Genomic DNA, 20,318 nt, shown 5'->3' on the forward strand with positions numbered 1-20,318 from the left:
TGATGTCATTTAAGCTATGGGGCTGGGAATCAGATGTCCAGTGGCGCTCTCCGGTGACTTCCAGAGTTCTGCACACTATATAAAAATTGAGCACCACACATTTCTGTGGGTTTTATTCATTATTTTTTATTTTATTTTATAATTACTTAAACAAGTCAAAAAACAAAGGTGTGACACTGTTTTCAAGGGGTAAGGCTGACATTAACATTGCTGGCAATTACATAACAATTACTGTAGAGCTGCAAAAATAGAACACTTGAGGAACTCTAGATTAGCAAAAATAGAACATTTGAGTAACTCTAGATTAGCAAAAATAGAACATTTGAGTAACTCTAGATTAGCAAAAATNGAACATGTGAACAATAACCTATTAATCAATATTGGCCAGGTCATGCTCTTTAGTCATTTTCTACCCTATGGGTTGGGGGTGGTCATATTCATCATGTCAAAATCAAAGTCTGAGAGGCTCCCTTTTTCGATCAGAGGAAGGTCGACCAAACCAGACGTGGACTCCTTGCTAGGCCCTGCCAAATGATCCGAGCCGTGCTCCTGCCCAGCGTCTAAGAAACAAACAAACAAAAAGACAAAACAATAGACAAACAAGACGGGTCAATTTTCATTTGATTCAGTTATATTCCCTCTAATTGAGATGAGAAAATGTAAGATATGAAACAGGATCCAGGTATTTGTAAAAACATTACATGGCTTGATAAAGTGCGCTCAGACTATTAGAACAGCTCTATCTAAACCACCTCCTGTGTCAGAAGTAGAAGTTATTGTCATTGTTATTGTCACACAATATTTTTAATGTCGAACTCGTTTCAACTTTTTTTGCCACCCATTGCTTCACTTTGCTTTCTGTCACCACATTGTCTTGTTCCATGTAAATGAATCTTCACACAAAGCTTACGAAGACTCTTTTCTTTTGAGAAAGTTTCCCTTTGTAACAAAACTAACACTTCTCATCTGCCACAATTTTGTGGACTGTGTATTTTCCCCACACATTGCATGCTGTTGACTACACCCTTGTCTTTCATAAAAGTGTCTGCTAATTGTAATGTAATATTATATCGTAATGTCCTGTGCAATTTGCTCACTTCCCTTTCATGCACATTGCAGGTATTTTCACCATAGCTGGCCTGCTGACGGAGCTTACACTTACTATTCAGGTCCAGCTGTCTCTTTTTGGCAGCGCACATGATGTCGTTGTGGATGATTGGGAAGCAACTGAGGACCCGGTTGAAGCTCTCCACAGACAGGGAGAAGAGGTGGCAGGTGGACACGGCGGTGACCGAGGCCACTCGCTTCCCACTGGTCAGCAGGCAGATCTCTGCAGAAGACAAACGCACCAGAAAGAAGAAGAAGGAATGTGTGTTGTTTGTAATCCTCCATATGCAGGTGCTGCTCTTGAAGTAAGAAGGCAATAGTCCCTTAAACCTCTTTGCGCAGAGCCTATGTTTTATACAATAGTTGGATCCGGTCTAATTATTTAAGAATTTCTGATTGGAGGAGACGGGTTCGACGCGTCACTAGGAGTGAGGGTATCATGGATGACTCTTCACATCTAGCGTACTATTTATCACTCCGCCTACGAGCATTCCCCACATGGAATAATAATGAAAGTCCCATGAACAGAACTGGTTGCCATCGCTCTCACTAGCTCATTAAAACGATAAGTTGACAAATATAAACAGCCTTAAAATCATGATTCTTGGTTGCTAGGCAACATATATCTACTGTGCAACTACTGCATGCTTTTCCAGTGGTCTCACTTATCAAGTACCTCTCAACTTAGTACTTGATGTGGTGCCTGTACGGAAGTAACCAATAATTTCTACTGTAAATATCTTCCACCTTGGCCGTAGAAATGAAGCAAAATTCAATCAGTATGCAGACAAAACTATTATTATTACTGTGGATGGTGTCAAATTCTAAAGCCATGGCATATTGTTTTCACAAAGAAATGACATGACGTGAATTTGTATTGTGAACTCACTCAGAGCTGTATCACGATTTTGTGTGCATGTCGATTTATTTTCGCTTCATTTGGGAACCACAGGAATGAGATATATTGACACTTTTGTGGTTAAATATGTACCGCAAGCTTATCTATGGGTGGAGTCACAGTCTAAAGTAGACTAGTGCTGTGGGCTACTTCAGGGGGCTGAGATGATGTCTGGGCTTCAATGTCTTCAACTTTACGTTTAACCCTCACTTTTAAAGTCACCACCACAACTTCAGAGTCCAGCTTACTTTAAGCAGTAGTTCACCTCATGTGCTAGTTTTTGAGAAACAGGAGTTAGCTACTACTGCAGTATCTACTCATGAATATGAATGTTTGACAACTACAGTCCATAAAAACGCTCTACTACTTCAAACTTACTTGACAAAGCAACAATGCGAACACACTAACTACTGTCATGACAAAACTATCTAGTGTTCGCAGCATCACAACAAAAACATTAGAAGTTGTGTCAACTGAATAAACACAAAAACAAAAGCATACCACCAAAGTAGTCTCCATCGCGCAGTTCTTTCTTGAAGGAGTCCGTGGCAACCAAGACTTGACCGTGCTCGATGAAGAACATGCGGTCTCCTGGTGCGTTCTGTCGCACGATGACATCTCCTTCCAGGAACACCTCGTAGCGGAGCTGAAGCAAGATGGCGTTGATGAAGCTGGGGTCGCGACCGTTGAATATTGGGGTGTTGTCCAGCATTGACGCACACAGGACATTAAGGATTTCCTACAGCGGCAAGGAAGTTGAGAGACAGAGACAACACAGTCAACCCAAAGTTACATACAAACACAACATAAGACACATAATACATACATTATACAACAACTGGTAGTTATAGAAAGACACAACATGGACACAGCATACAGAGACAACCACACGTGGACACAACATGCACGTATGTAGTTGCAGAGAGACGCAACATACAGAGCAGACAGACCAGATATGAATACAAAATGCACAGTTATAGGCAGGCACAGGGCTTAGTTATGGATGTAAGCACAACATGGACACAACACAGTTGTAAACACAACATAAAGTACACACAACATGGTTAGTTAGTTACAGATAACCGAATAACCGATAACCAAACACAATGTAGTTAGACAGGCACAACTTTTAAAACACAGTTATAGAAAAACAATACATGACACAAAATAGTTAGACAATAGCAACATACAACATAGACACACCATAGTTACTGACAACCACGGCACAGGCACAACATATTTAAGGACAAACATAACTTACCCATTGTACTGGCACAGCGTAAACAAAACAGTATCACAGAGAAACATAACATAGACACAACATTGTTACAGACTGACATAACATGGATAAAGCAGTTACACTGCACATACACAACACATTGACATAGTAGATAAACTGATTTAGTCTGGAAATAGCTGTTGTAAAATGTGTGCGATTATATACAAATATTACTACTGATACTACTTAAAAATATCATAACCATTTTTTACTTTTATTTTTATTGTTGCAGTTAACTGTATAACTGCTGTAAAATTAGTTGTATCAGTAGAAGAATAGTAATGCCCTGGTACCTCTTTCAAAGACTTGGAGAGCAAACCGAGAATTTCCCTCTCATCAAACCACTTCCCTGCGTAGCGTGCTTGGTAGTAGTCAATGATGCGCCTGCGTAGGGGCTTTGGTAGCCTCCTGTAGGACATGTAGTCCTCCAGATGGCTCACCTGAAAAACAAAAAAACAACGATGCATGGCACAGCAGCAATGCTATCATCATATTGTTTTGTGTGCCTTTATTTGTATAATGTACGCATTCATGGGTCCAATTTTGATTACTTTTGTAGGGTTTTGCAGAAATGGACAAATAAAAGGTCTACTGCTATTGTCTTAGTCAGTGCTGAACAGACCAATACAGATTTTCATGGCTATGCCAACCTCTACTTATTTGACAATAAGCTCCTCAAAAAGTGTATTTATTACACCTAAACCAAGGCACATTTGTAAAACAATAGTAGGGGTTTACTCAATTCATACAACTCCTAAACAGCTTAATCTACTCTCTCATTTTATAATTACGAATGTCATATATAACCCACCTTTCCATTACAACTGTGTGTACTCCACTATGGAGGTTTATGTTCTGGGAACTGGGAAGTTACACTGCACGTGACCAAATTACTCTCGAAGTAATCCTTCACCCTGCTTCGTAGTACAGGACCCTGAGCTTATGTGTTTGTTGATTTGCACGTTCATTTATTTCTGAAATTTTGACAGTAAGAAGCTGTGCTAAAGCTGGACTGGTGTGTGCTCTCCAAGTGCTCATTGTTGTGAGACATGGAGCAGGGCAATGCTCAATCAATGTCATTGTTACCTTGTTTTTGTAGATTTTGGCGGGTGCGTCAACATTGGTCATCATGGCCGCAGCGTTGGCTACCATGACTGTGTACATCAGCGCCCCAGACACCATGCTGGTCATGACAATCCACAGCTCTACCTCGTCTGAAAAAACAAACAAAAAAACAATTAAAAATTCAAGACTTACCTCCGGGTTCTCACTCCCAGTCAGATGAAAATGTTACCAGACTTTTCCTTGACCTTCCCTAAACTTAAAGGTGCAACGTGTAGGATGGTGTGCGGAGTAGGTATTGCAACAATGCTGTCTACTGCCAAATTTGATATTTTCATTAATATTTACTAAATAATGAAATAATATTATTAGTATGACCAAAGTACAGAAACAGTTTTGCAGCTAAAAATGTCTATTTCTGTAAATTCAAAATGGTGGACAATGGAGAAGATCCCTCCTTTCATGTATGAAAAGTACAATTGGTATTTGATGGCGGTGGTAGTATTCATGAAAAAGGTAACATTTGTGAATGGGCAGCTTTAATTCTGGAAATAAACTACGAAAAATATTACACAGGTCACCTTTAAAATCAGATTCCTGATTCATTATTCTATTCTATTGCCATTATGCCGCGTTCAGACTAGGAGCGAACTACGCTGCCAGGTAGCAGAAGAAGTTCCGTCTTGAATTCGCTGTATTCGTTCTGGATGCAGCATTGACATGTTTGATTTAGCTAATCACATAACGGCTCTGGCTTGACAGTCTGGGACATTTATTGATATGAGCATTCCAATTGGTTTTCGCCAAAACGCGTCATACCATAAGATTAGCTTGACTTAAATTGCTAAAATTCGCTCTGGTCGTTCAGTTCGCTTCGCCCCTGGCGAATTCACTCTGGTAGCGCTGGTCGCGTGCCCTCCATAGAGAAATAATGACTTCCGTCGCTCCTTTCGTGTTGGTCGCTCCTGGTCTGAACAAGGCATTATACAGTTGTACTAATCTCAAAAGCAATCTCAACTAATCTCAAAAGGAAGGCCACAAGGTACAAGATGAGGATATCAAAAGTGTTGCATGTTCAGTACAACAGCAAGCATGGTAGGTGTACTGTATAAGAAGTAATATAAAAAGTAAATGTGCATAGAGACAGAGGTCTGCCTGTACTTTTCATGGCGTAGTAGGTTAGCTTGGATTTTTTACCCTTACTTCATCAGATTACAAACAGTACCCACATACGTCTTATGGGTGTATGTATGTAAAAAAAAAAACCACAGCCCCTCTACATTTCCTCATCTTGTTTACTGTGCTAAAAATATAAATGAATAAAAAACCACACACACACACACATGAAACCTGCACACAGTCATTGAACAATTTTGGTTTTTGTTGTTTTAAGATCAAATGTGTCTTTCCATTCAACTAAGAAAGAACATTTCTCAAATTTTGGATTAAACCATATTAAAGTATCATAGATAAGACCTTCACCACGATGAGCCTACCTGTAGGAGGTCCTTCTGCGCCATAAGAAATTCCTATCATGTGTGAGAGGGCTCGGAATATTCCAAACGTGTACTTCTCGCCAGTCGTTGCATTCTGCAGAACGTTACAATACATTACAGTAGAGCACAGCACAACTATCAGGCTCCTTAAAAGCGACTAATAATAATTATTTGGAGACAAAGTATTGGTTACAGTCCCTGGTACAGCAATGCCAGGTTAGGTACCTTGCTCAAGGGCACTTCAGCCATGGATGAGTGTACAACAAAGCACCCTCAGGACCAGTGTTGGACGTGAACTAGTTCAGTGAACTAGTTCATAATTTGGGTGAACTTGAACTGAAAGTTCACAATTTGGTGCCTGTGAACGAACTAGGGGTTTTTTGGAGGTGTGTGAACTGACCTTTGAACTAGTTCCTGTAGAAAATGAACTGAAAAATGAACCAACACTGCTCAAGACTCCCTAAACATTAGGCAACAGCTGCTTACAATTAATGTGAATTTACGTTGTTGTTCAACACAGCTACCCATGTAATGATAACATGTACTGTATGCTATATTTGTTACTGTGTTTCAGGCAAGCATTGAACAACCACTTGAGTTAAATATATTTCATTACTATATTTAGGCTAGAGCTTGAGGAGTTGGACCAGGGTACTGATCCAAGAACACGGTTAAGTGATAAACCTGGCTAAGTTAACCTGCAGTAAGTTGTAAACCTGATAATAGATAGTCAAAATGTGTCATGTAGCTAAGAAAAAGAGGACTCTAGGCTCTTCTATTAGATGATTTACCGCTACCTCAAGGGTAATGCAACCTTGTTCTTGCTCTTGGAATACTGTGTTGCAATAATCCAGTCTATCTGTGTGTCTGTGTGTTTGACGTCCCGGTCATGTATATGTGGTCTGCAGGTGGCGCCAAACACACACCAAATCAACACTCTTCAGCCAACACACACACATACTGTATAGAATACAACACCATGCAGATCTAGAGTTGGCCAGTGGACAAGAATGCCATGACTGCTCTTGACTGCTCTATGATTATGTGACATGCAATAACAAAAACAAAACTTTGAAACATACCATAAGGTGTTCTGTTTGAACCCAGCACTCTTCAGGGAAACTTGACAGCAAAGGCACAAAGTACTGAATGCAACCATTCCAGTGGCAGAGGATGAACATCATCATGAATAAACCGATGATTCTGAAGAAGACACGGACGCCTTCCAGATTTGCATTGGACATCTGGGAAAATACAAGACAGTAAGATACAGTATAATGTGTTCACAGACTTACCTTGATACGAAAAACGTCAGATACACCAGTATTGTAATATAAATAATGACCTAACACTGCGATTTAAAGTGGTTCATGATTTGTGTTAAGTTCAGGTTGCTGTGACTGTTGGATTAATTTGTGAGTTACCGGTACTCAAAAATATGCTGTTGTGTTTCCGCACAGCCTTTTCTGTGCTAGTAAATGCAGAGACTTTTACCGGACTGAAAATTCAAGCATATCAACAGATGTGTGGGCCCCTAAAGTGCACCTTTTCACTAGTAGAACGCCTACCTAATCGTTGAAAAATCTTAACTTATGTAGTAGCACACTACCTCATCATTACAAAGTCTTAAGTAATACATTACGACTTGGTCATTGTCATTCTGATAACAAAAAACTTATAACAGGGGCCCTGTCTTTACACATGATAACCACTGTGGGGAGAGGATGATTTGAAGTTTTGGAGTTTTTTTTCACTCACAACCTCAAATCTGAACCATGAACAATCTCATGCCAGAAGTGGCATGTAGCTTTGCATGGACACGTTAAGTGACCAAGCCATAGGCCTACCTGTTCAAATTCACTGAAGAATCGAACTAGCCTGGACACGCGAAGGAGACGAACCAGACTGAGGATTCTTGCGAACATTAGAATCCGCATGATTTTGGCACCTTGCAGGGAAGTCGTGTCGTCTGTGTTGAATGCGTCCTGGGAGAAGTGGTATCACAATTCAATATCACAACAGTTCAACAAACAGCTTTCAAAAATGACTTTGGTAAATAGGGTAACATTACTGCAATGGTAATGACGAAATCGACAGGGAATGAAGAAAGGGCATCAGGTATAAACCAAGATCTCAGGTAATCGTTGGCAATCGTTTTCGGATCAATGACAGCAATCTGAAAAAGAAAAACTAGGTAAGAATGCACAGTTGCACATTTTAACAAGACATAATCACAACATTCACAAGTATAATTGAAAAAACTGAAGCAAACAAGTGAAAAAAAAAATCTCCATACTACTGGAGAGGGAATACATTAGAATAATCAGATTCAAAAATGTATTTGTTATGATGATGTGGATAATGTTGTTTTATGGTAATGCTCCTATGAACAATACCAAAGTCATGCATCTCATACCTGACTGCCATCAGTGAGGCTCCCCATTCTGAAAGCAAGTATCACGTCCACCATGAATATGGTGTCTGATGCCACATTGAACACTTTCCAACATTTACGAGCCATGCCATACGCCTCTTCAGAGTAGGCTATTTCCATCGGAATTGAGATGAGGTTTAAAAATGTAATCCAGACCATGAACATGACATAGTAGTGCCTGCAATAGACGAAAATCACAATAGTGGCAAATTTACATTTGACAACAATCATTTCGAAATATCCTCAGATGAGGAAGGGCTTTCTCTGGCAATGTTGTCTGGTCGGTTCACAAGCTATCCACTACGTAGGCCTACAGTGTATGTAAGAAAAATGTGGGTAATATTTTGTACCAGCAGCGAGTAACAGAACTCTGTAGATAAGTTATTGCCAGGAGCACTGTGTAATATTTTTGTAGTTTATTTGCAGATGTTACCTTTTCCACAAATACTTACCACCACCATCTAATTCTAAGTATTCATTGTGACTGGAAATATTGCACTTTTTTCATACATGAAAAAGGGGATCTTCTCCATGGTCAGCCATTTTGTATTCCCAGAAATAGACATTTTAGTTGCAAAACTTAATATACTTTGGTCATACTAGATATTAGTTTATTATTTACTACATAGTCATGAAAAGACTACATTTGGCAGCACAGTTTCAATGAGCAGCATAGTTGCAATACCTATTCTGGCCACCATCCTACACACTAGGGCTGCACGATTATGGAAAAAAATATTATAACAATAATTTGGATCAAAATTGACATCACAAATATTAATCACGATTATTGAACAACAACTTTTTTTCTGAATTTTATTTGAAGTCACGAAATGAAATATAACCAAGAATGAATTATACTATCAGGGATAAACAAAATAATACATTGTAATAGTTATGGGTGATTCTCACGAAGCTAAAAAAACTAATGGCAATGAGGTTTTAAGGGTTAAATATGACAGGGATTCTTTTGATAATATACATTACTGTAGAGCAAGACGTGTACTTTCTGGCACACTAGTTCGTTTAAAAAAATGTTATTTTTATTTTCCACTTTTTATGCATTTTATAGGCAAATTCTCATTACCGAAATGTGTCCCGACCAAAATTTCTGGTCTTTGAATTAGGTTAAAACATAATAAAAAAAATTAAAATACGTAAATGACACTACAAGAGCGTTGGTCTATGTCTGAAGTTTCATTAAGTGTTCCTTGTTGGCAAATTAAATAATGAACACTAATGAATATTTCAAGAAAAGATCGTGTCCCCAAGTTTTTCTTCTCATTACCGCAATATATTTCAGAGCTACAATTAAAAGCCATCAGAATTTCAATATGAGCTGAAACTACCTACAATTGATGTGTACCAACAGGAGATTCAAGATGGCTACATGATTAGTCAGCCTTATTGTTTGTGCCTGTAAAATGTCACAATTTGTCTCAAAAATATGCAAATACGACAAAAGTGGTTCTCATTACCGAAATTAGTCAATATTTCAAAATGAAAAAGATTTTTTCATTTTAAACTTGCTTGGTAATAGGGTATTCCTTTTCAGAATTCAACAATGGTCATGAATTAGCTATGTTATAATTACTCAAGTTACAGTTAGCATTATTGTGCTGAGCCATCTCATTACCGCAATACACATTCTCATTACCGCAATGTTTTAAGTACCTTTCGGTAATGAGGATTGTCAATTTCGGTAATGAGACTCTATGGTGATTTACATTTAGAATATATTTTCATGAAATATATCCATTTCACTTTTTATTTATTTACATTTTTAAACATGCAACTGCAACCTTAAATACAAATTATATTTTTGCAGTATAAATATTGTCACTATGTCACTTAATTACAGTTAAAGCACTTGATGAAAGTGTTAAGTGACATTGCATCCATTTCGGGTTAAAATATGCAATTGTATTGAATCAATATTCGATATACAATATTGTAAGTAAACAAAGCAAAAGTAAATGCCTAACATATGCAATAGCTCTAATGGGGGTTTGTCTGTAAAAGTGATCATCTCCCTATACATTACATAAGCTAAATTGAGTGGTCATACAGGTGTTGGTCATAGACCATTTTTTCTGTTCTCATCCTTTCTGGCAAATGTTGTGGTGACATTTATATTTTGTCCCACCCTTGGAAGAACAACAATCGACTATGGGCCAGAAACCCTGTTGTGAAAGTTCATTGAGAGCAAGTAGCAACTTAATTCTTGCTCATATGCCAATCCATGAATCAATATTCCACCCTCGAGATGTGGTCCTTTGATGCAAAAAAAATAATCAAACTGCCTAGTGATGTCACCCAATGCAAAGGCAATGGCAAACAACGAACCCAGCACTCGCAGTGAAGTTGTCAGATTGCGTAGATGGCAAAAAGGGAACAAGTTGGGAGACAAAATCGACTCACTTCAAGTCCATGTGCTTTTCCAGAAATTGACAGATTTTTTTGCTTCCTGTGTTTGGTTGTCATACCCTAGTGGGTTTGAGTATTTAAAGGGACACTGTGTGAGATTTTTAGTTGTTTATTTCCAGAATTCATGCTGCCCATTCACTAATGTTACCTTTTTCATGAATACTTACCACCAGCATCAAATTCTAAGTATTCATTATGACTGGGAAAATTGCACTTTTCATACATGAAAAGGGGGATCTTCTCCATGGTCCGCCATTTTGAATTTCCAAAAATAGCCATTTTTAGCTGCAAAAATGACTCTACTTGGACCATACTAGAAAATATTTGTTTATTACTCAGAAAACTCATGTAAAGACCAAATTTGGCAATTGGCTGCCCAGTTTCAATGAGCAGCATAGTTGCAGTACCTTTTTTGACCATTTCCTGCACAGTGTCCCTTTAAGTATCCTTAAAGTTTTGGATCCAATTTGATCATTGTTAAAGGGTGGCACAAAAGGCTTGGCATTTGAAATAGCAGTGAATAGGCCTATTTAGCGAATTCAGCGAGAATTAGTTTTTAGAATATTTCAATCAAAACTAGTAAGAAGAATCATTTGGAGGAATGCTCTAGTTGCCTTTCCCAAATTAGAAACTCCTCATGCACGTTTTTTGCAGCCTTTAGGAAGGTTTCAGCCCCCATACTCTGATCCTTAAGCCATGCTCAAACACCCATGTACCCATCTTTTAGTCATGCTGTGAGTTCTTGATGTCCTGGGTAAGTGGAAAGGTAATGGGATCAAAACAGCCTCAAAATGCACTTTGCACTGATTTAGCTGAAAATGCCCATTAACAGCAATTCAAAATTCCAAGTCTATTGTGCCACCTTTTGACAAGTATCAAACATGCTAGAAAATGAAAAGGAAGTTAAGGTAGTTCAAAGGAACAATACTGCAAGAGAAGAGCAGGATTTTGTAACGTTTTAATTTTGTTTTTCATGCACCCTATACTAATTATGGGCATGTCTGATATTGTCCTGAAAACCAACACTTTTTCTTTTTAAATAATGTGAGTGAAGTGAAAGCCCACTTGGGAAACCAGCGCTCCACAGCACACACATGAACACTGCACATTGCACACAACAGAATGGTAGTTATGCCTCACCCGCATTTATGCCTCATCCCCAATAGCGCCCGAACGGGAGCAGCAGCATGCTCAGGGTACCTCAGTCATGGAGGAGGAAGGGGGAGATCACTGGCGGGTCAGGAATCGGGAGTCTGATGCCCTGACTGCCATTAGTGTGCAATGTGCAACTCAAACAGTTAGTGGTGTTCAGTGATATTTCATAACACATAACGTTCATAGTGAATTCCGGCTTTGGTCCGGACAGTATTATGGTGATACTGTACCGAAAATGTACCGACCTGTGACCCTAAAATCAAGGTGTACCGAACCGGCATACCATACAACCTACTCTAGTCATCTCCTGTTCCTTCTACTTCCTACTTCCTAGTTGCCGGTGCGCGCCGAGTCAGAAAAAAAGTCCAGTGCACGACCTCGCATTGCGACATGATTTCCCTTCTCATAACAGATTTAGATTTCTGGTCCACTATAGATTTTTGGCTGGAGAGATCAGTGGTGAGTTGTGATATCATATTTAGGGTGGGGATGAGGAGTGGGATGTATGCGCTTCATTGGGGTCATCAGGTGGCTACCCTCCGGTGTTTTGATGATGGACGAACTATAACTATAACTATAAAGGGCAGTCATGGGTGAGCGGTTAGGGCGTCAGACTTGCATCCCAGAGGTTGCCGGTTCGACTCCCGACCCGCCAGGTTGGTGGGGGGAGTAATCAACCAGTGCTCTCCTCCATGACTGAGGTACCCTGAGCATGGTACCGTCCCACCGCACTGCTCCCAATGGGGCGCCTTGCACGGGTGAGGCATAAATGCAATTTCGTTGTGTGCAGTGTTCACTTGTGTGCTGTGGAGTGCTGTGTCACAATGACAATGGGAGTTGGAGTTTCCCAATGGGCTTTCTTAACTTCAGAGTGCACCCCTTGGCCTTCACCCCTTGTACTATGATGTTACTTTGGTGCCCAGGAGGGGCCTCGCCTATTCACCTACTGCAGGGGTGGGGAGCCTTTTTCATTCGAGGGGCCTCTTCAAATTCATCCGAGGGCCGTAAAAGTTCTCAGAGAGCCGTACTAATAAAACAAACTAGGATTTCCCCCAGCACTTTAGGCATATATTGAAGGCAGCCACCTTTAAAACAGACCCCACCTTCTCTAGTTCCCCTGAATATAACTTAATTGTATTGCAAATGTATTTTCTAAGATTCCTTTACAAAATGTGTCATATTTGGCTGGGTTAAGTCTTGAATCCCAATATCCTTCAGTAGCTTAATGAATGGTTTTATATAGAATATATTTATCATCTTATTAGGTGTCATTTGATTAGTTCTGCCCTGGAGGCTCTGTCGTTGTGCTAATAATAATAACAAATAACACATCATTTACTAATATTTGGCTTTAGTTCAATTTATTTCTCCTTATTCTCATTACCGAAAACTCATTCTCATTACCGAAACATATCCCTCATTACCGAAATGAGCACTTAATTGGAAAAAAAAGTACTAAAGGAAAACTGTATTCATGTATATTTTTTATGAACACAGTACCTTTCATGTTTCTTTCACTTCAGTATATTTTTGGACCGAAATTGTAGGTTTTCACTGATGTATTCTAAAATTAAAGAGGAAAACAAATGATCCTATTGCGGTAATGAGGTAAAATGGTAAAATTCTTAAACTAAAATAATAAGAAAAAAACTTTTTTGAGTGTTTTATGTAGCCCCTAGTACAACTATCAATATTCAATGAACACAACTGCTAGAACAATTAAGTGTCCTAATACATTTCATGAAAGAAAAAAATTGCGGTAATGACCATTTTAGCAGACATGTACCTATAAAACGTTAAAAAATGTGTTTTAAAAAGTTGTCAGGTAAGTTGATATTATTGTGCTTAGTAACTGTACACTTTGATGTAACTGATTCAAAAAGAAATTCAACCAAAAAAGCATTTTGAAAAAATGGTTGTCAAAACACCTTTGTTGCACGTTTCGTGAGAATCACCCTTATGTAGGCAATAGGATGAAACTTAGGCGGAAACACCAGCCTGACAGCATGTTCTGGCTTCAAGGATGCTCAAAGGCATGTACTATTGCCACTGGGTCATTTCACGTGAAATCAGACACTTTGGGACCCGACCGACCCGGATTTCAATCATACTTGGTGTGCCTTTTCAGTAGCAAGGTAGCACCCCAGAACTGCATTGGTTTGAATCTGACACTAATATTAAGGGAGAAACAGACTAGGAAAGGTTCACATGTGAGGGTAGGACACTATACATTCAGCCTTGAATATATCAGTCAGTGTTAGTCACAAAAAGATGCCTGTGGTGTTGTTTGAAAGCTCTTTTCTGGCTCTACATAGTACACAATCACCTTGGAATACAACTACTCTCAGAATATGAATTATGATAAATTGAAAAATAAAAAATTGAATATCTAAAAAACTCATATTTTAAAATGGCCAGTTCCTTGTCCAAACGTAGCCGGCAATGTCATGAGCAGCACCTTAAATGCTGGTGTTCGGTTTGTTATTCATTTCAGAGAGAAGTTGACTCACAAATATGGCATCATACAGACCACTTACTAATAATATGGTAATACCATAGTAGCATCACATGACAAAACAAAAACAAAACAAAAATGGTCAGTGTCCATGGTCCCAGGTTTCAGAAACTAAGGCAGATGTCCATTTATACACACCAAATGATGATATGTGAATGTTTGAACATTCCTTCTCTGTGTACCTGTGCCATCTTCCCTTTACCGTACTTTAAAGAGATAATCAATGGCTACACTCTCATTTTGTACTCTACCAGTGCATTTGAAGCAGCAGCTGTGTCTTTTGTAGATAATGTATAAGTACGTCCCGTTGCAGTTACAGGTTCCACTACCAGAAGCACATCCTGATGATCCATGACAGTCTATCTGGTCTGAAGGGAAAAGTGAAGGATGGAGATGGCCCATGAGGATGCAGGAAGTTCAGTTTCACCTCTCCAGTGCTCGGCATACATTCCTCAGCACATGCTAGCCACCAGTTGCCATCATATACAGCTACAACATACCCTTTGATGCTTGAAAATGTAACACATTCCTTTACTGAGCTCACTCTTTCAACTCTGCCTTCTCTGAATGCTCAAAATGGCCTAACTTCCACTGTGTCCATTGACAATGGGCAGAAGCTGTGTAGTTTTTGAGTACCTGGAATAGTTCTTGCAGATTCAAACCTTTTCAACAAGTTCTCAGCTTCATGATGGTACATATCTGTTGTGGCAAACTGGCAATGGATGTTCTTGACATTATCCTTGACAAATTCAAACAGTTGGTATGGCGTTACAATTTAATTGTCAATAGGACGTTGCAGACTTCCTGCACAATATAAGAACCTTAAAATTACAACAAATTTGTGCCACCACGAGGCAGATTTTCACATACCTGCAGAGTGGCACTTTTTTGCCACATCACATGGCAAAGGTCCATGTGATGGCGTTGGAGGGACAGTTAAATGGCTTGCTGCACGAGCAAGTCTGCAACGTCCTATTGACAATTAAATTATAACGCCATACCAACTGTTTGAATTTGAGTTAGGCCATTTTGAGCATTCAGAGAAGGCAGAGTTGAAAGAGTGAGCTCAGTAAAGGAATGTGTTACATTTTCAAGCATCAAAGGGTATGTTGTAGCTGTATATGATGGCAACTGGTGGCTAGCATGTGCTGAGGAATGTATGCCGAGCACTGGAGAGGTGAAACTGAACTTCCTGCATCCTCATGGGCCATCTCCATCCTTCACTTTTCCCTTCAGACCAGATAGACTGTCATGGATCATCAGGATGTGCTTCTGGTAGTGGAACCTGTAACTGCAACGGGACGTACTTATACATTATCTACAAAAGACACAGCTGCTGCTTCAAATGCACTGGTAGAGTACAAAATGAGAGTGTAGCCATTGATTATCTCTTTAAAGTACGGTAAAGGGAAGATGGCACAGGTACACAGAGAAGGAATGTTCAAACATTCACATATCATCATTTGGTGTGTATAAATGGACATCTGCCTTAGTTTCTGAAACCTGGGACCATGGACACTGACCATTTTTGTTTTGTTTTTGTTTTGTCATGTGATGCTACTATGGTATTACCATATTATTAGTAAGTGGTCTGTATGATGCCATATTTGTGAGTCAACTTCTCTCTGAAATGAATAACAAACCGAACACCAGCATTTAAGGTGCTGCTCATGACATTGCCGGCTACGTTTGGACAAGGAACTGGCCATTTTAAAATATGAGTTTTTTAGATATTCAATTTTTTATTTTTCAATTTATCATAATTCATATTCTGAGAGTAGTTGTATTCCAAGGTGATTGTGTACTATGTAGAGCCAGAAAAGAGCTTTCAAACAACACCACAGGCATCTTTTTGTGACTAACACTGACTGATATATTCAAGGCTGAATGTATAGTGTCCTACCCTCACATGTGAACCTTTCCTAGTCTGTTTCTCCCTTAATATTAGTGTCAGATTCAAACCAATGCAGTTCTGGGGTGCTACCTTGCTACTGAAAAGGCACACCAAGTATGATTGAAATCCGGGTCGGTCGGGTCCCAAAGTGTCTGATTTCACGTGAAATGACCCCACTATATCCTGATATTAAGATTTAATCTCGATTTTCGATTAATTTAGATTAATTGTGCAGTCCTACTACACACTACACCATTTAGGGGAATTTAGGTTATTTGTTTTGCTTTTTGGCAGATTTGTAAAGATGCATGACCATGAACAAATCACTAAAATTTGCAGTTTATTGTCACAGAGGCATTATACCATTCTTCATGTTTTGTCAGAGGACTGAACTGAAAGAACGAAGAAAAATCCGCACTCACAAACTAAGTCTCATTAATATTACCATACCACCATGTCCAAAAGCAAAGGGTGTCGGCTATCAAGCCTTCATCACCACGCACTGATGAAGGCTTGGTAGCCGAAACGCGTTTGCTTTTGGACATGGTGGTAATATAAATAAATAATGAGACTGAGTTTGTGAGTGCGGATTTTTCTTCTTTCAATTATACCATTCTGTCACAGGGTCAGTTATAGTACAGCTTTCATCAATATAGCATTCTGAGCAGAAAAACTATAGTGTTATTATTTTATAAATACATTTACAACTGCAGTTTCTTTTACAAGAAGTTCCTTCTCCCACCTGCTCAGGTAAAGTGGGACGATTCCAGTGCATTTTACACATTAGTAAGCTTGCTAATGTAGTTGTTAGGTGAGGCATTTCATTTGTTAAATAACATAAATATCTAGGAAAGTTACGACAATTCAAATACATTTAGTATGATTGGTAAGACAGAGATCAGGCACGAAGTGTTAATCTGGTCCCTTTCAATGGTAAAAAGTTCGTATTGATCAAATTTTAGTACAGTAAACTAGCATTAGCTATGGTAATAATAACAAACGGCTAGCCAGTCACCCGTTGCTAGTTCCGTTCTGTGCCATATGCTAACATTTAGCTAGCTCCTTTTGTTCAATTTAGTTGATGATTACTTGAAATGATCTTACCTTAATGTACTTAGGGGATGAATTACCCAATGCCCACTGGCCTTTTGACGATTACATTCATTTTTAAAGGCAGTTTCGCTTCCAAGTATAAACAAAGCTTGTTTGTTGAACTGGGGTAGAAGTGAGTTGTATATAGATTTTTTTATTCCACTAAAGCTAGATGCTCGTCGAGATGCTCGTCTGCCCATGTAAACTCGTGTGTCCATGTTCGCTCCTGGTCAAATTAACTACTCTAGCGCTGCATGTGACAAAAGCACGTCAAAGTTTGTGACCATCGTCTACAACCTTGCCTCCAACAGCTCTAGTACACACACTGTTCTACCAACACGAGTCCGTCCGTCAGCTCTGCTTGCTCTCTCCTCTGTGGAGTTGGCAACACATTTGAAGGTTCGAACCCTGTCTGTCAGTACCATACGTCACTGGTCTGTCCACTAGCAGTCTTTTGCACCTGCGAGTGCCAAATGCAACAGCTAGAATTGGGCAGGTAGAGCTCTACAGGTTTTACCACTAATGCTTGCTCTTGTGTTTGTTCAATTTCTTTCCAGAAGTCGATGCTCCCCATTCACAATGGTATTTTTTCATTTGGCACCACCACCATCAGTTTCTAAGTTGGTTACAAGACTTGGAAATTAGCCTGTATTTTTCAGAATAGATCACCATGTTCACATTTTTTTTACTCGTAGGCCTACTATAACTTACTGTGCTTTGGTCAGACCAGTAAAAGTTAATTGTAAATGACTAAACACTATCTTTACAGTTTTTCTCGATTGCCTCCACACAAGTTCTGGTAGGCTACACAATTCTCGGAACATTTCACCCATTTCCCAACTCCCCTAACCAATGTCACTGAACACTAAGCACAACTTCTTCTTTACACTCACATTTCCGTTTTGAAACACACTCTTTTCAAACCACTACACACAATTCTCTGGATTACACACATTTTTCATGAAGAAAATCCCTGGTTGTCGCATTGAACACACTGCCATTCAAAATACTATCAACTGCCATACTATGTTCACTTCCTCATCACATGGGCAAACTCTCTTCATACCGGTTTATAATCTGAAATCATCACCCCATAAGGACACACATTGATATGGATGTGATATGGATGAAAACATGAGTGGATGCAGTGAGAAAACACATTTGTTTTTTTGAACTCCAAAATATGTTATAAAAGTGACCACTTTCATGTGGTTACCCAATATTTTACAATACATTAGTGCATTTTTTTTAAATGTCAGAAAAATATGTAAAATATATTTTTTGCCACACATCTGTGTACTCCGAGTCTAAAAACAAAATTTCAGTATTTTACTACAGAAAAATACCCTCTTTAGTAAGTAGAACAGTGAAGAAAATAAGTTTCTACTGTGTGTCAAGTTGAGTATAGGGTTTTACCTTGTGCATATTAGTGTTCAATGGTTCACATAAGAGTGTATTAAAATGACTGCTTGTGTGTGTCATTTGGGAACAAAATGACCTTTTTAGAAGAGAGTACACTGTTTTGAAACAAGACGTGCATTTTTTAGAGTTAGTGAGGAGTTTTGCCCACTGTGTGTGAGGTATGGAGATTTGTGTGTAGAGTTTTGAGAATTCGAGAACTGATTCCGAAAATTGTGTGTAAGCAATCGAGAAAAACTGTAAAACCATTACCAACTCATTAAGTGATTAGATAAGAAAGTGGAACAACTAGCCTATATGGAGACCAAGAATATAGAAACGGCACAGGAAAAGTTATATTTCAAATGTCTGCCATAGTTTTATAATCTGTGACGTTTTTCTGAGTTGTTGAGACAATTACACATATTCAGCTATGCATAATGAGCCATGGGTCTTTGCCAGGCATACCATCTGTGTTATCCAGTGTATTCAAATTGGGGTCCGGGGACGTGAGAGGGTGCTAGGGGGAGCGCAGCAGGTTGGCAGGAAAAGTAGGCCTACACCAAAACAAAATAGGCCTAAGCAGGGCTCCAGACTAACTTTTTGCACTGGTTGCACTGGTGCGCCTAAACATTTTTTTTAGGTGCACCAGCACAAAATTTAGGTGCACCCAAATGTTTTCACCACCCCATACACACACGCACCTCAGCTTTAAAAAATAATAATAAAAAATAACAATAGCAATAATAATAGCAAGAATAATAATAATAATATTTATTATTATTATTATTCTATTATTGTTGCTATATTTTAAAAGACCTGGAGCCTTTCATGTGCTATAGGCTAGTCTTCCAAATGTGCTCCTTATAAAAGACATGACAGTAGGCTACCTAACTATCATATCTTGGCTACAAGCAGTTTGGCTGGTAGAAAAGACCAAATTAGTAGCCTTTTAGTGAGTATGTGTTTGACTAGTAAGATCAACATACCAGCCTTTTCTGCAATAAGGCTACGCACACGGCACAAGCACAGAGTTACAATATGAAGATAGATATATGGATGGATGGATAGATGGATGTATAGATTTTTAACAAACCCTGCTAAAAATGTCATGATTTTTAAAATCATTGGACACAAATAGCCTAGCCTATGTTTACAGTGGAATCTGAGGTGAATTGGGTTTTGTCTATTTCCCCGTTTTTGAGCGCTCTCCCTCTGCATAATGATTGTGGTATCTTAGCAAGCGCTACGAACAGACACGACAGCACTAGTGCGCTTGCTCGCTCACTCTCTCTCCCTCTCTCGTGCTGTCTCGAGATGCATGAACGATGCCTTGCCGACTGACAGGCCGTATGTAGCCTGCCCTAGTCGCTATCAAAAAACTGTCACAGAAGTCCCGACAGACTAGCGCGTCAGCAGTTGTTTGGCCAGCTCTGCACGTGGCTGAAACGGGCAGTTATCCGCACCCGTCTGCGTTTTTGTGTGGCAATGTTTAATATCCGCTCAAGCCATTTAGTTTTCCCCCGTGATTGTGACTCTCTGGTGTTTAAAATATCCTCAA

At 39.2% G+C, this 20,318-nt stretch overlaps 1 protein-coding gene across 1 annotated transcript; it reads right to left on the reverse strand.

Moving 5' to 3' along the window:
• Window positions 1-351: 351 nt before the first annotated feature.
• Window positions 352-17,756, reverse strand: LOC134461009 (potassium/sodium hyperpolarization-activated cyclic nucleotide-gated channel 1-like). Its single transcript, XM_063213715.1, has 11 exons — window positions 17,372-17,756; window positions 8,259-8,454; window positions 7,914-8,018; window positions 7,690-7,827; window positions 6,925-7,086; window positions 5,843-5,936; window positions 4,371-4,498; window positions 3,578-3,724; window positions 2,507-2,744; window positions 1,163-1,330; window positions 352-560 (listed from the first exon to the last, which is right to left on the reverse strand). The coding sequence occupies exons 1-11, from the start codon at window positions 17,575-17,577 to the stop codon at window positions 415-417; spliced, it is 1,728 nt and encodes a 575-aa protein (XP_063069785.1). The 5' UTR covers window positions 17,578-17,756; the 3' UTR covers window positions 352-414.
• Between the last annotated feature and the right edge of the window lie 2,562 nt (window positions 17,757-20,318).

This window comes from Engraulis encrasicolus, chromosome 13 (genome assembly GCF_034702125.1).
Source record: "Engraulis encrasicolus isolate BLACKSEA-1 chromosome 13, IST_EnEncr_1.0, whole genome shotgun sequence".
NCBI lineage: Eukaryota > Metazoa > Chordata > Actinopteri > Clupeiformes > Engraulidae > Engraulis > Engraulis encrasicolus.

Bases quoted from the DNA above. Each gene is read 5' to 3' on its own strand.
- LOC134461009 (XM_063213715.1), bottom strand. From the start codon at position 17,577: ATGGACACACGAGTTTACATGGGCAGACGAGCATCTCGACGAGCATCT. The intron at 3,725-4,370 runs GTAACAATGACA...TTTGTTTTTCAG, and splicing joins CCAAAATCTACAAAAACAAG to GTGAGCCATCTGGAGGACTA. The intron at 1,331-2,506 runs GTATGCTTTTGT...TGTCTTCTGCAG, and splicing joins CGATGGAGACTACTTTGGTG to AGATCTGCCTGCTGACCAGT.